Source organism: Mastomys coucha, unplaced genomic scaffold, assembly GCF_008632895.1.
Source record: "Mastomys coucha isolate ucsf_1 unplaced genomic scaffold, UCSF_Mcou_1 pScaffold23, whole genome shotgun sequence".
NCBI lineage: Eukaryota > Metazoa > Chordata > Mammalia > Rodentia > Muridae > Mastomys > Mastomys coucha.
The window spans coordinates 99,690,937-99,706,206 of record NW_022196906.1 but is presented as its reverse complement, the minus strand read 5'-3'; the positions used below and the strand labels follow the sequence as shown (position 1 = coordinate 99,706,206).

General features: G+C 46.6%; 1 protein-coding gene across 1 annotated transcript in view; it reads left to right on the top strand.

The window, feature by feature from the left end:
• LOC116073354 (collagen alpha-4(VI) chain) overlaps nucleotides 1-15,270 on the top strand; it is a 122,577-nt gene that overhangs the window by 101,919 nt on the left and 5,388 nt on the right. The window contains exons 35-38 of the mRNA XM_031345192.1: nucleotides 6,383-6,473; nucleotides 8,520-9,203; nucleotides 12,203-12,299; nucleotides 13,310-13,521. Coding sequence (XP_031201052.1) covers nucleotides 6,383-6,473; nucleotides 8,520-9,203; nucleotides 12,203-12,299; nucleotides 13,310-13,521 — 1,084 coding nt within the window. The remainder of the gene's footprint in view (nucleotides 1-6,382; nucleotides 6,474-8,519; nucleotides 9,204-12,202; nucleotides 12,300-13,309; nucleotides 13,522-15,270) is intronic.

Below are 15,270 nucleotides of genomic sequence, written 5' to 3'. Positions count from 1 at the left end.
AGATAAAGAAATAGGGGTGTGTGTGAGAGACTTCAATTATGATGTAATTTTAGAATTTGTGAAAGTCACATAAAGATATCCTTTGTGTGTGTGTGTGTGTGTGTGTGTGTGCATGAGTGCATGTGGAGGCCTACCGTCAACCATGGATGTAGTTCATCCAGAGCTATCCACTTTGGTCGATAAATAAATGACTGTCCATCAGTTACAAATGATAACCTACATGGCCCAGATGAAGTGAACAAAGCCAAGAGGGACAAATGCCTTGTTCTAAGCCACATAGTCCAGGAAATTACATCCTGATATGACATGCTCCCAAGTCCCTCTTTTTCACTGTACAGACACTGTCTTAGGGTTCACTGCTGTGAGCAGACACCATGACCAAGGCAACTCTTACAAGGACAACATTTAATTGGGGCTGGCTTACAGGTTCAGAGGTTAAGTCCATTACCATCAAGGTGGGAACATGGCAGCATCCAGGCAGGCATGGTACAAAAGGAGCTGAGAGTTCTACATCTTCATTTGAAGGCTGCTAGAAGACTGGCTACAGGGCAGCTAGGAGGAGGGTCAAGCCCACATCCATTGAACACACTTCCTCCAATAAGGCCACACCTCCAAATAGTGCCACTCCTTGGGCCAGACTTATACAAACTATCACACACACTCTTTTTTCTTTTCTTTTTTTCGAGACAGGTTTCTCTGAGTAGCCCTGGCTGTCCTGGAACTCACTCTGTAGACCAGGCTGGCCTCCAACTCAGAAATCCGCCTGCCTCTGCCTCCCAAGTGCTGGGATTAAAGGTGTGCGCCACCACCGTCCGGCTATCACGCACACTCTTACCCCAGGTCTGACTCCTGGTGTTCCTGGGGAGTACAGGGAGAGTGCTTGGTAGACTTCAGGAGCACCATGATAGTTTAGAGGAGCCAAAGTTCTACCCAAGCTCCTTGGGCCAGCCACCGGTTAGATGGTAGCTCTGACCATTCTCTCTTCATCTAGCCTCTTACCGCCCTCACTCCACAGTTTCTTCTTTTCTGAGCCTTTACCCTAACTCAGTGCCAGATGGTTTGTAAACTCCTTAGAGTCTGGTTGGCTCCAACTCTTTCCAAGGTAAACCTCCCTCCCTAGAACTTGCTTCCACCCTCCCTATCTGTTTTCATTTTTTCAGGCCAAGAACCTCCCCCAGTTCCATCCCAGGAATGAACATTCTCTTTTGTCCTCTGGCAGCTGAGTACAACAGCTGAGACACTGAGTTGAAGTCTGGGAGTCTCCAGAATAAGGGGTCATGGGAAGGTTTTTAGGATCGGGGGTGGGATGCGCTGAGGTTTGAATGTTGCTCTTGAGTCATTGTGCCAGCAAAGAATGTCCATGCAAACCCACAGGTATGTGTATTCTCTCCCCGTCTTTACCACTAAGGTGGGATAGAAAGGCAGGAAACTTTGGAGGTGACATGAAAACAAAAAGAAACCCCTCAGCCTGGGATCTGGTTTACCTCTCCTGCAGAGTGCCAGGGAACTTCAACACGACTGGTCCAACTGCACGCGCCTACAGAGACGCCTTAAAACAAGACATCTCAAACAAGAACATCACAGTGAATCAATAGATTATGCCTATTTGGGGCCAGAATGTTTGTAACTTTGAGTTTAGCCTATCAGCATTTCTCTTATTGTTAGTCCGTGTGTGTGTGTGTGTGTGTGTGTGTGTGTGTGTGTGTGTGTGTGATATATGTGTGTATAGTAGATGCCTGTAGTCAGACTTTGGCTACTCTCTGGGTTCTTATTTCTTCCACCCTTTCAACTTCCTAACATTAGATAGGAGAGGAAAAAGGAGGGGGAAGAGGTGTCACCATCCGTAGACTACTTCCTGCTGATTAGGGGTGTCAAGTTCCTTGTGGCACATTTGAACTTTGCCATCAGGAGATCTAAGTTTTTCTTGTTGTTTCTTCTTTGTACATGACTATTTAATAAGCCACAACCAACAGCAACCAACCACCAACTCACGCCTCTTAGGGCCCTAGCACTTATATCCCCTCTGAAGAGTCCCCAGAATGTCAAACATTACACAATCATAGAGACTGTCTGCAGCTGGCAAGATCATACCCCCCTGCTAGAGCATGAGGCAAATCACAGTCAGCTGCTACGGGCAATCTGAAGCAGCCCCATATTCCTGCACCTAGGATTAAAGCGAGAACCTAGTCTTAAGATATTTCTGTGTTTTTAAGGGAGCCAAAATTCTCACTATATATGCCTGTATGAGCGAGAGCACTCAGTCAGAAGACATTGAGTATCCTACTCTGTCATTCTCTTCCTTATTCCTTTGAGACAGGGTCTCTCTTGGAACCTGGAGGTAGCTGGCAACCAGTAAGCTTGAGAGATCCTCTTATATCTCTGGCCTGTCACAACACTGGGGGTAGGGATCAGGAGTGTGTGTGTGGCTACTCTGAGCTTTTTTTTTCCCCATGCTTCTTGGGGATTTGAACTTGGATCCTCATGCCTGGACGGCAAGCACTCTTACCTATTGAGCCATCTTCCTAGCCCCTTTTCTTAAGTCTTAAACAGTACATTTCACCCCATAAAACCTTACAATTTTATTCACAAAGGGAAATTCTTTGTGTGTGTGTATGTGTGTGTATGTATATGTGTGGTATACACTTAGGTTCTCTTGTATGAGGGTGACCTGTGGCGGTCCGAGGGCAACGTTGGCTGTTCCTCACATGTCATTCCCCTTCTTGTGAGACAGGATCTCTCATAGACTTGGGATTTGCCAAGTAGGCTAGCCTAGGTGGTTGTTGAGCCCCAGGGATCTGTCTGTCCCTGGCTCCCTAGTGCTGGGATCATAAGTGTAGGCCAACTGTGGGTTCTGGGGAATTGGACTCTGTTCTCACACCTCCATGGAGAACACTTCATGACTGAGCTATCTCCCAGTCCACATTAGGAAAGTCTCCAAGGTAAGAAAAATAAGTACACCAGCTGAAACAGACTTTACATCTCGCTTAAAATGTAAGATTTGCTTAATGTTTACACTCAGTCTTAGCCAGAAGTCTGAGAAAGGTTCATTTGGCTTAACCTTTAATTCCTGTTGTAGATTACATCCTTGGAGGAGTGTAGACTGTTCTCTGAGGATAAAGATACCAGAGCAGTCATCTGTCTCAGGAGGCCACACCATGCCTTGGGACTATGTCTTTCCCTTTCCTGTATTCTGCCTAAATACTTGATCACCAGCGGTGCCTCGTTCTAACTTGCCCTGAAATCCTTTTCTGTGGCAGAGTCAGGAATCCCACTTTACTTAAGTAGAGACTCCTGAGGGGAACTTATTCCTGAGGCTGCTGTTGGCTCTGTTGTGCTGTGCTTCGCCACTCCTGCAAACAGTACTGGATGGTTAGCATGGGCGTATGATCTTGCCAGCTGCAGATAGCTTCTATGGTTGTGTAATATGGCTGTGAGGACAGCAAAGGTGCAGATTTTAGAGATAGTTGACTTCCGCTTGCCTTTGAAGCCCTCTAGTTTCCCTGCAATTCTCAGCAGGAAGCAATGGGCCAGTGTTCTCTCTTCATACCAGTGATCATCCCACATTCTCTCTCTGCTTGAGTTTTCTCAGGAAACCGCTTTTCTCCCTTTTCACTGGCAATGGCTATGCTGGCAAGCCTAAGGTCAAAGTCATGGAAAGTTACTAATAAAACCCCATATAGACATATCTATCCTGAGTCATGGCTTCCCTGTGGACTCCCACTGCATTTTGTTCCTTGTTACCACAATTATTTTGCAAGGACAGTACAAATGTTAAGTGGGATCCTAAAATTATTGTTCCCAGGAAAAGTTAAAAAGTGGACATTGTGTATCTAGTCAAATTTGATTGAATCTGGCAACTTTCCAATGAGCTGAATAAACCATGGAAGAGTTCTAGGCTCTGAGGTGCCCGGAGCAGATGGTCTCACATATTGTCCTGAACAGACATGGACACAGGTGACAGTAACTTAGGACCAGGCTGCTCAGGCACAGGAGAACCCAGATGTACCTACTTTGATCCTAAAACTGCATTCCCAAGGACACTGAAGGCAGATAACACTCTGTGGCTGCATTGCCACCATGGGTAGATCAAGGATTATAACCCAGAGTCCCTACAGTTTAAACTCTTGGCCTAGAACTCTACCCCTGCCCATCCCCCGCCACCCAGCCATCTCTAAGGGAGAGGAGCATGCATTTGTACAGACGCAGGCTGAATGCCTACATTTGTCTGAGGTATTTCATGACTTTAAAACTTTGTTTAAAGTCTGTACTTGATGTATTTTATAGCTTCAGCCATACTTTCTGCGATTTAAGAATAGCTGTATATCAATTTAACAGATCCCTGTAAGGCTTTGGTAACGCCCTAGGGTTATCCTGGCTTCTCATTTCTCCTGGCTCACTGCCATGGATCCCAGTTCCAGAACCTTCCAAGTCTCCTCCTGTGACTTCCAGTAAGATGATGACATGTCATAATCCTGTTTACACTGGTTTAATTTGGAGTGATGAATTGGGTACATTTGGCTAGTCCACGGTTGAATTTGTTGGCCATTTGGAGGAGATCAGAGAGATGTACTCAAGAAGACATTGTGTTAGGGTCTCTCATGTGTCAGGGAGTTCCATGGCTCAGATTTACGAAACAGTGGCACACTGGAGGTGAACGTTATCTAATACATAGGAAATGGGTCAAGGAACAGAGTTCAGCTAGGAAGCCATTGTCCAGCTCTGAGTCTTGGTACTTGCCAATCCTTACACTAGAAGGCTACCACCACTGCTTTACCTGTTAAATTTCCCTCCTCATGCGCTGAAAAGTGCCAAATGTCATTGCCTTCATCAACCCCTTCCCTTGAAATGACTCTCCTCTTCCCGAGTTCATAAAACATATCATCTATCAGAATCCTTTCATTCTTGACTCTGTCTTCCCACAAGTGAAGGTGTGGCCCTGTCACCTCTCTGTCCACCAGTGAAGGCATGGCCCTGTCACCTCTCTGTCCTCTACATGGCTTTGAGGACTTTTAGGTAGCAGCTATGCATCAGCCTGGGTACAACTTAATTTTGTTTTTTGCCCTGTCAAGAATGAGAGAGGACATGATTTTGCTTTTCTTAGGTTTTGTCTTTTGGTTTCGGTCTCTGTGTTTTATTAATATAAATGAATGTCAATTCTTCATATTTCTTTCCTCATTAAGATGTTTCCTTCCGGCGAGCCTGCTTTGAAAGGCAATGATAGAGGTCTTCTGGAGCTTCAAGGAGAGAGAGCAGTGAGCTCTGTAAAGAGTCTAGGCACAGAAAATTCTTTTCCAGAGTAACCCTTGCCGGTCTGTCTCCCTGAGAGCTAGCAGGACATCTTCATGGCCTGACCACATTACTACCTAGAGGAGTGCTGAGAGCTGGCTTGTTTCTAGCCATGAACATGACGGGGAAGGAGCAGACCCTCAGTGGGACTCCATCTGTCCCGCTTTGATAGAGAGTGGATAAAAAGACGGACACGAACAAGCTGAGACCCTGCAGGTTTGCAGACCCCACCTCAGTGTTTGAGAGGAAGGATTGGACAACGGTTCTAGTTTTCATCATGAGGTAGAAGTCTCAGGAACAGCGTTAGTCAGGCCTGGCTAACTATGGGAACATTCACCCCGAGCCCGAATGCCGTGATGTGAATGTAGTCCTTATGTAAGATTGTGGGGGGCAGGGCATGTTCTGTATTTAGCCTCTTCAGGACCCTGGCTTTCTCTAGCAGCAGTCCCATTTTACTTTAGGGAATCAAACCCTTTTCTTCTCCATCCTTTAAATCTAGCTGGCAAAGGCAGGAGAGGGAGCAAGGGACTACAATGCATGCCCTAGAATGACATACATTCTATTAACCAAACCACAGTCATTTGTAGGAACTCATTGCAAAGGAGTCTGGGAAATGTAGTTTCACTGTGCCTCTTGGAAGAAGGCACGTCAAAGGTGTTCTGGGGACCTTGTTGAATTTGTGGTTATTATTCACATTTTGTTTTTAATCCTTGTTGTTAGTTATTATACTAATCATGATTAGAGAGGTACATGAAAGAGATAAACGGATTTTCCCATTTCGCCAGAGCTCCTCTGAGTCTTCATTCTTATCTGCTAGTTGTATTATGCCCTGGCTGCGATCATCGGGACTTTTCCACAGGTGCTTCCCTCATGGCGTCTACCTCTTTCCCTTTGAACCTTACAGGACTTCCTCCTTAGTACATAGTATGTGTCCCCTTGAAGCTTGGCTCCTACATGATTATAAATGTGTTACATAATGTCAAATCATTTCTATGTAGTTATTTATGTAATTGTGTATTTCCTTAAAAGCCCCCAAAACAATGTCTTGGATTTTAACCCAGCTGGTCATGAATTTGTGTGTGTATGTTTGAACTAGGTGGATGGACCCAACGAATTTCACTTGTTTACATGGGAGACCGAGCACCAGCAGGATGTGGAACGCCTGGCCAGCTGTACTCTCTGCTATGGTAAAGCTAGGACCAGTGCCTCTAATCTTGCCGAGGGCTTGAGACTGGACGAGTAAACTGCCAGCCACAGGCTAGACCTGCCTTTCAGACACCCATTTGCTTGGCATCCACAGTGCATTAGAATCTGGGAATTCTAAGTAAATGCAGATTTTCAGTTTTTCTTAGGAAGTCAGCATTATCCTGAGAGGCACAAATACTACATTCCTGGGTGACCACAGACCAGAGGATGCATGACTCCCGATGAGTCAAGTGATTGCTGTGCCTCATAGTCCCCCCTCGTCCCGCTTTGGCATACTCTGATACATTCCGTTCGATTCCTCAGAGTTCTCAGAGTATGAGAGTCATCCTTTAATGTCACTTTGTGTGATGGGTAGTCATTGAACTAAGAGTCAGGGGTCCTGGGTCCTAGATAATAGATCCACTTCTGGCTAGTACTCAGATCCACCCTCTCTAGCTCTCCCGCATCCACCACTGTATCCCACACTGCTCACTCACCCATGCCAGAAGGTACTCTCTGCAGAAGCGCATGCATGGCTGCCTGGGAGGCATTCTCAAACATGCCTACTGAAGTGAACCACCCATACTCACTGAGAACCCACACCAGATGGTTGAGCTCCCAAAAGGATGTAGTCATGCACCGGCAGGAGAGAGAAGGCAGATTCACGAATGGCTGTGTGTGGACCAGGCTGTCTGTGGCTGAGAAGCTACATCCACACACACCATCTCCTGGGGCACACAGTCTCTCCTTGAGCCCCAGTTCCTCTTCAGTAGAAACCTAACCTCATGGGTGTTCCTTGAGATCTTACTGCACACAGTAGGCTTTGTTCTGAGCACTGCATATATGAATTCTTTTTTTTTTTTTAAAGGTAGACACCAAAACCAACTGCATTTTTATTATTTTTAAATTAAGTGTAAGTGTGACTTCTAGGTCAGTGGCATCAGATTTTCCTGGAGCTAGAGTTACAGGTGGTTGTGAGCCACTGCGTGTGGGTACTGGGCACAGGGCTCGGGTATGAAGGTGGTATGGGTTCCTAACCACTGAGCCATTTCTCCAGCCCCTTCACAAGATGGATGCTATTAACTTCATTGTGTCTGACACATGGAGGTGGCAAGAGACAAGTGAATTTGCTCAAGGTCACCTGCTGAGTAAGCGGTGAACCTGGATGGAACCAGGCAACCAGGTTCTTTTTGAGCTCACACAGAACTAAGTGTTGCCTGACCCCTTTCTCTGGGAAGGTAAAACCATATGCCTACTCCCCCAAACAGGGCACCATCAACAAACCACTGTGTGTTTCCATTAACATCCAGCTTGGGTTTACTGGCAGAGCATGGGTGAGGAGGGGTTACTTCCAGGGCCATGAGTGACCCCAAAGTTGTCACACCATCAAAAAGTCTCATCAAAAAGTGTCACCAGGGACATAAACCTTGGGGCTTTGAGGCATAATAAAATATCAGTCTTATCTGGTTGCTAAGCTCACTGTTCGTTCTAGCAGTCAGTGTATGGTTTCTCAAGTGGAAGGGTTGGTCTCAGGAGCGGGTTCCTAAAACCCAGGTAGAATGCCTGAGTGTATGCACGTCCATGTAAACTTTCTTACTTAAACAGCTCATCTCTAGTTCTTCTTTTCTGGAGAGGAAATGGTATACTAATAAACCAGCGATTAGGAATTCAGAAGACCTAAATTCAGGCATGTCCAGCCTGCCCCCCCCCCACATGCACACTGTGTATCTCAGGAGAGCTACAGATGTGGCCTGACACACTTGAAGACCCCAATATGCTTTTGCAGTATCAATGGCCTTGACATCCCTGCTGTACTGGAGAGCATTAGATGTGCAGTCAGCTTCAATTCTGTCTTCTGAAAAGTGGACACCCGCTTTTAAACTAACTGCCAGATCTCTGTCTCAACCTATTTCTTCTGGGGCAAGCTCTCAGGACAGGTATTCACCATGAGGCTGGACGAGCTTTCTGCACAGAAAGAAAGGTTGCCTGGCTTAACTCTAGCTCTCCCCCATCACCCCCCCTCCATATTTTCTTTATTTCCTTGCCAGACAAGTGCCGACCAGCCCCGGGGTGCCAGCTGGATGCTCCCAGGCCTCAGGAGTTGGACTTAGACTTGGTATTCCTGGTGGACAGCTCCTTCGGTGTCAGCAGGGACATATACCTTGGGGCTTTGCGGCTAGTGGATTCAGTGCTCAAGGACCTGAATGTGGCTGCACAGCCTGACACATCCTGGCACGGGGCACGAGTAGCCCTGTTGACACACACAACCCCAGGCTTTTGGCCTGGTGTGGATCAAGCCCCTGTGCTTGAGTACTTCCACCTGACCTCCCACAGCCACCGGACACAGATGCAAAGGCAGATTCGGGAGGCTGCGAGTGGCCTGCTCCAGGGAGCCCCCGCCCTGGGCCACGCCCTGGAGTGGACGCTGGAAAACGTGCTTCTGGCAGCCGTACTGCCTCGGAGGTCACGGGTCCTCTTTGCCATCGTGGCCAGCGAGACAAGCATCTGGGACAGAGAGAAGCTAAGGGCTCTGTCCCAGGAAGCTAAGTGCAAGGGCATCACATTGTTTGTGCTCACTGTGGGCCCAGGAGTGGGAGCCCAGGAGCTGGCTGAGCTGGCCAGAGTGGCCAGTGAACCCTTGGAGCAGCACCTGTTACGCCTAGAGGGTGTCTCAGAGGCAGAGGTAGCCTATGCGAGAAGATTCACGGAGGCCTTCCTGAACCTTCTAAAAAGTGAGTGGCAAAAAGGGGGGGTGGAGTAGGGACTGGGTTATCTATCCTAGGTGGTGTTGGCCACAGAAAAAACAGATTTTTTAAAAAACCCTTTATTTTATTTTTTCAATGTTATTTTATTTGATAGTTGAAAGCTTTTATATTCATTGGTAGTTTATACAGGAAAATAATATATGTAGATCGTATCACTTCCTGTTTCAACTCTTTTTGAACTTTTGCCCACATTCTCCTTCTAACTTCAGCATTTCCTCCTCCTCCTCTTCCTTCTTCCTCCTCCTCCCCTTCCTCCTCCTTCCCTTTTTCCTCTTCCTTTTTCTCCATCCTCCCTCTTCTTCTGCTCCTCTTTCCCACTGAGTTCATTTAGTGCTGTCAATTGGCCATGGGTTCAGGGCCATTTGCTTTAGGAACATGGGCAACCTACCACGGGGCACAGCACAAAAGAAAACCGATTGTTCCTCCCTCTGCAGCGGTCATCTGCATATGGCTGTGTTTCAAGATACAGTCTCCAGCCATCTGCTCCCAGTCCCTTGTCGTTCCCTCCCCACCCGGTGGCTTGGAGGCCCCAGGCTTCTGTGAAGCTCCTCAGCTTTTTTCAGTTATCAGAATGAGAGTTTTGGGATATCTGTCCCTTGGTCACGAAGCCAGATATTCATGGAGGGACTCATCGCCAATGCATGGGCGCTGCCTCCACCCCTACTGCTCCTTTCCAGCAGTAGATGGCCGTGCTTCTCAGATTTTAACTCACATGCCTGTCCTCTGGGCATCCCAGTCAGGTCTGGATCTAGTTCTGAGGTCTGAGTTGCTGTCTGTGGGTCTTGATTTCTCAACAGCTTCAGAATGATGCTGTTGGCCCACGGCTGGCAGGCTTTGTTTTTTAGAGACAAGAATCTTTCTTCACAGTCCAAGATGACCTTGAACTGGCTGTAATCCTCCTGCCTCACCCTCCCAAATAGTGGGATTGCAGACGTGTGCCAGCGTCTCAGATTCATGGAGTACGTTTTAAGTAACAAGGGTAGAGAGCTTTATTTTTCTACTGTTTTCTTATTAAGTCAGCATTCAAAGCAGTGGTCTAATTATGCCATTTTAATACATATGTGTGGTTATATTTTGTTCTCACTAACCCCTCTCTTCTGCTGCCCCTCTTGAGGAGTCGCATCTTCCTCCAGCTGGGTCCTTCCCTTCCCTGACAGCCCTTCTGCCTCCATTCACACGTATATTCCAGCATCCTCTTTTGCCTCTTCTCTTGTGATCTCTTTCTCACTTTTATCATCCTCTTTCTAGTTTCACAATCTACACATGCATATGCATGTGTACACATGCACGCGTGTGTGCAAATGCACGCACACACACTCCCTCCCTCACCATTTGAGACCTAAGCTCTGCACATTAGAGGAAGCAGGCAGCGTTTTGTCTTACTGTTTTAAAGCACAGATTGAATTGGCAGCATGAGGTCAGAAGTCCTCAGAGACTTTCCAGGAAGCAAAGGTGACAGGTCAAGAGTTCGGGGTCTCCCTCTTCAGGCTGGGTAGATTAAGCCAATGGTGATGATTAAAAGAGTGGGGGCTGTATCAGTGAACCCAGGTTGGGATTCTCCCCTTCATCCCTGCCCCAGCAGCCTCACCTCCCGTCTCACCCAGATGAACCTAATTCATGACCATCCAGGACCAGAGTGTACCTCCAACATAGTAAGATGACTTAGCATGGGGTCTAGGGGGTATTAGCCTGGCCAATTCCAGATGTTTGCGTTGCAGTGGGCAATTAAAAATAAAACATGCTGGCATGCTGCGAGGTCTGGGTGATGCCTCCTTCCTCTCCATGCTGGAAGACACGAGTTTCTCAGTGGCTATGACATCCCACTGTGGGTCTCGAGGGACATCTGCTCCTTCATGACTTGGGAGATAACAGGATGCTGATGGACATCTTGGAAGCACTGGCATGACGTTTCACCCTCCTGTTTGACAGGAGCTTCATCACTGAGTTAATTCTAGTCCTAGCTTCGTTACTCTGGAGCTGTGTGACAGGAGAGGCCACACAAAGGCTTTCTTTCTCTTGGGCCTTAGCTTCCTGGTCTTTGCAGAGAGTAGTGGAGGTGGCTTATAGCAAACTGAAAGACAATTGCTTCTCTCATCTGTTTAATGTGATTTTACTTTATTTTTAAGGTTTTTATTAGATTTGCACTTTATATTTTGTTATATTCTTTTATGTTGGGATATTATTTATCTAACAGAATGCACTTTATGTTTTTGTTTTGCTTGCTTATGATTCGATTTTTATTGTTTTATTTGCATTTATTCTTACATTTATTTTATGCTTTGTTCGAGTGCCTTTTATGAGTCTTTGATTTTACACCATGGATTTTTTTTGTTGGTGGTGTTATTCTTACTGTTCAATTTTCCTTTTTTTTCAAATTTATTTTATTTCGTTTTATTTTAGATTTTGCTTTAATTTTATGACTTTTGAGTTTGATGCAGTATTTTTGGTGGCGATTTTAGTGCTATTTCATTTTATTTTGTGCTTTTTTTAAAAAAAAATTTTTTTTAACACATATGGGGTTGGGGGGTGTCCACTGGAGCATGGTTGATGACCAGTGACCACACCCTTAAAGGAAACTGGTTTTGTCTCCATCGGTACCAGCCGTCAAAGTATCTCCTTAGATAGGCCTGTGGCTAGCAAGCCTCTTCCCCTCCCTCCTAGAATGCTGACTGGCTTGTCTCATGCAGGTTTCTGGCCAGCAGCCCATGTGTCCTGAGTTCTTGAGTGTGGCGGTACTGCCCTGTCAAGGAGACACTGCTTTGCTGTGCCGATCCCCACCCCTGGCATCCATGGTCTTGGCATCTCTTCTTTCCTGAAGGTCCCCAAGCATTGCAGGGCTCCCAGTGGTGGTGATTAGATGTCCCATTTGTACTGGGCACACCTCGGACTCTGTTTCCATTTTGATTATTTTTACATGCTTTATGATTTTGTGTTTGATTTGATTTTTAAAAATGTTTTACTTTCAGGTGGAATAAACCAGTATCCACCTCCCGAGCTCATTAAAGAGTGTGGAGGCCCAAACCGTGGGGACACCTTGCTGCATTTCTTCACTTCTGCCGAGAGGTGAGCCCGGGGTGGGGTTGACTCAGGACAGGGATGCTGCCTCCCTACACGAAATCCCAGCCTTTAACTTGGCCCAGACCATTTGGGAAGCACCTTGGGTTTGACAACTCCAATGGTGCTTAGTGTATCTTTTGTAATTTTTTTCTTTTTTTTGAGAAAGGGTCTCAGTGTATAGCCCAGGCAGCTTTGACCGTATGAGTCTCTTGCTTCCTGAGCGCTGGGATTATAGGTGTGGTACCATGCGCAGATCTCCTTTCTAACTATTTGGTGTGGGGGTGGGGCATTTTCAAGGCAGGGTTGCTCTGTGTAGTCCTGGCTGTCCTGGAACTCACTCTGAGGACCAGGCTGGCTTGAACCTCACAGAGATCTGCCTGCCTCTGCCTCCTGAGTGCTGGGACTAATGATGCGCACACCAGCACTGCGCAACTCTGTTGTTCTTTAGTGTTAGAAGCAAGAATGGGCCTGGAGAGATGGCTGGCAGTTAGGAGTGCTTGCTGCGCTTGCTCTCAGCATCCCTGTACAGCTCTCAGACAGCTGTAACTGCAGTTCCAGGGGATGCAACAACCTCTCTGGCCTCCATGGGCACCAGGCATGCCCATGGTGTACACAAGGCAGACACTCATCTACATAAAATAAGGATAATACGAAGCAATACAGCACCAATATGGAAAAAATAGTCAAAGAGCACACGGGTGCGTTAAAACACAAAAGAAAAACTCCCATCCCACCATAGCAACTGTCCTCCAACCTCAAGTTTCGGTGGAAAAGATGATGATGCTACGTGCCCGATGCTGCCCATGGTCCAGCCAGAGTGGTGTGACTGACTCCTCAGCCCAGGGCCACAGCAGGAGTATCCGCCGAGGGCAGAGCTGCTCAGTTTGGTCAGATGACTGACAAGGCTTGTGGGAGTCTTTTGTGATGTGGGAGCCTGAGCTTAGGCAGGTGTCACGCCACTGAGCTACATCCATGGCCCCTGGCCGTGCACTGTAACAGGGATTGCTTTCCTACAGGTTCTCCAGGAGCCGGTCTGGCACGACTGCTGCCTTTGCAAATGACTCAGAAGCACTCAAGTCGCCAGCAGTCTTCCTAGAGAAGAGGAAAGGCAGGGAGGTGTCCCAAGTTCTCCAAGAGGCGCTGGGAAGTCATGAAAGGGACAGGATGGGCCCTGAAGAAATTGACCAAGAAATGCCAGTAAAAAGAAGACGTTTGGGCACCGCCCGTGGTGAGATGCCGAACCATGGCTTCCTTGTTCTCTAAGCTGGATTCACTTTTGAAAATCTTTATCTTTTTTAAAAAAAAATTCTGTGTATGTTGTCAACATGCACTTTTTAGCACATCTTATTTACAAATTTACTCACTAAGCTGTGGAAAGTACTTTAAGACATCAAAAAAGGCTGACTTTCCCTTCCCTAGAATCCATTTCAGGCCATATTATGTCACCATCTCTCCAGGAAGTGGTGGCAGATCGCAAAGACTCTACGGCTCGTTATAACTCACCAACCTACAGGCCAAATGATTGCCTCCTCCAGATGTGGTGAATTTACTCTTGACCTTGACCTGACCTTCCTGATAGACTTCTTGGTCTATGAATGATCACTGTGGTGCAGCCTCACCAAAAGATTTATTTATTTATTTGTTTGTTTATTTATTTATTATGTATACAGTGTTCAGCCTGCTTCTGCCTGCGGGTATGCCTGCAGGCCAGAAGAGGGCACCAGATCTCACTATAGATGGTTATGAGCCACCATGTGGTGGCTGGGAATTGAACTCAGGGCCTCTGTAAGAGCAAGCAGTCAGTGCTCTTAACCTCTGAGTTGTTTTTCATTTAAGGAACATTTTAAAAACAGCTGTACATTGGTTTTAGATCACAACATGTAGAAGTCTTATGTCTTATCTGTGATCAATGGACTAAGCTGAACAATAAACACATTAGTGAGGGATGTGGGAGGACCCGAGTATAATGCTTTTTGAAGAGTTATTTATTTTTATTTTCTGTTTGCATGAGAATGCTTGCTTGTAATGTGTGCGTGTACCATGAGTGCAGTACCTATGGTGGCCAGAAGAGGGCATTGGATCCTCAGGAGCTGGGGTTAGGGACAATTGTGGCCCACCGTGTGGGTGGGGACAACTGAACCCAGGTCCCTTAGAAAAGCAACCAGTGCTCTTAACCACTGAGCCAAATTTCCAAACCCCCAACCTTGACATTTTCACAAGTCATACGAGACAGTGGAAAGAATTTCTAATGAGTGGTGGGGCTAGTCCTATTTAGATGAGGGGAGACTACTGTATGCTCCAAGATGGCTCCCACACTTAGGGCTGCTGGCTAGGTGGCCACAGGAACGATGTAATTTCTCTGTGGCTCACTGTTCTGAATTAGATGAGTGCTTTTTTTTCCCCTTAGGGTTGTTCTGAGGATAAAGCTTGAAATTTTGTGTTCAGCACCTGCTAAGCACACAGCACTCTTAGCTGCTAGGGCGCAGATGCCACGTGTACTTAGTTACCGATTAGACAAAGCAAGGCACATCCAGGAGAAACAACAGAGCTAGGCAGCCCAAGAGTAGGTCTTCACATCAGTGACTTCCCCTCCGTGGATTCAAATGAGCATCAGACGAGCTCATTACGGATGATGTTTCCAGTATAGAATACCTTCAACTAGCCTTACTGATATAATGATTGTAGTCCTGAATATACATTGGAATCACCTGTGAATCTTTTTCTCTTCTTTTTTTTTATTAGATATTTTCTTTATTTACATGTCATATGATTTTTCTTTTCCCAGTTTCCCCTCCCAGGAACAAACAAACAAAAACAACAAGAACAAACCACTGTTGCCTCCCCCCTCCCCATACTTGCCACCCCATCCTCTCCCACTTATTGGCCCTGGCATTCCCCTACAATGGGGTACAGAACCTTCACAGGGCCAAGGGCCTCTCCTCCCATTGATGATCGACTTTGTAATCCTCTACTATAC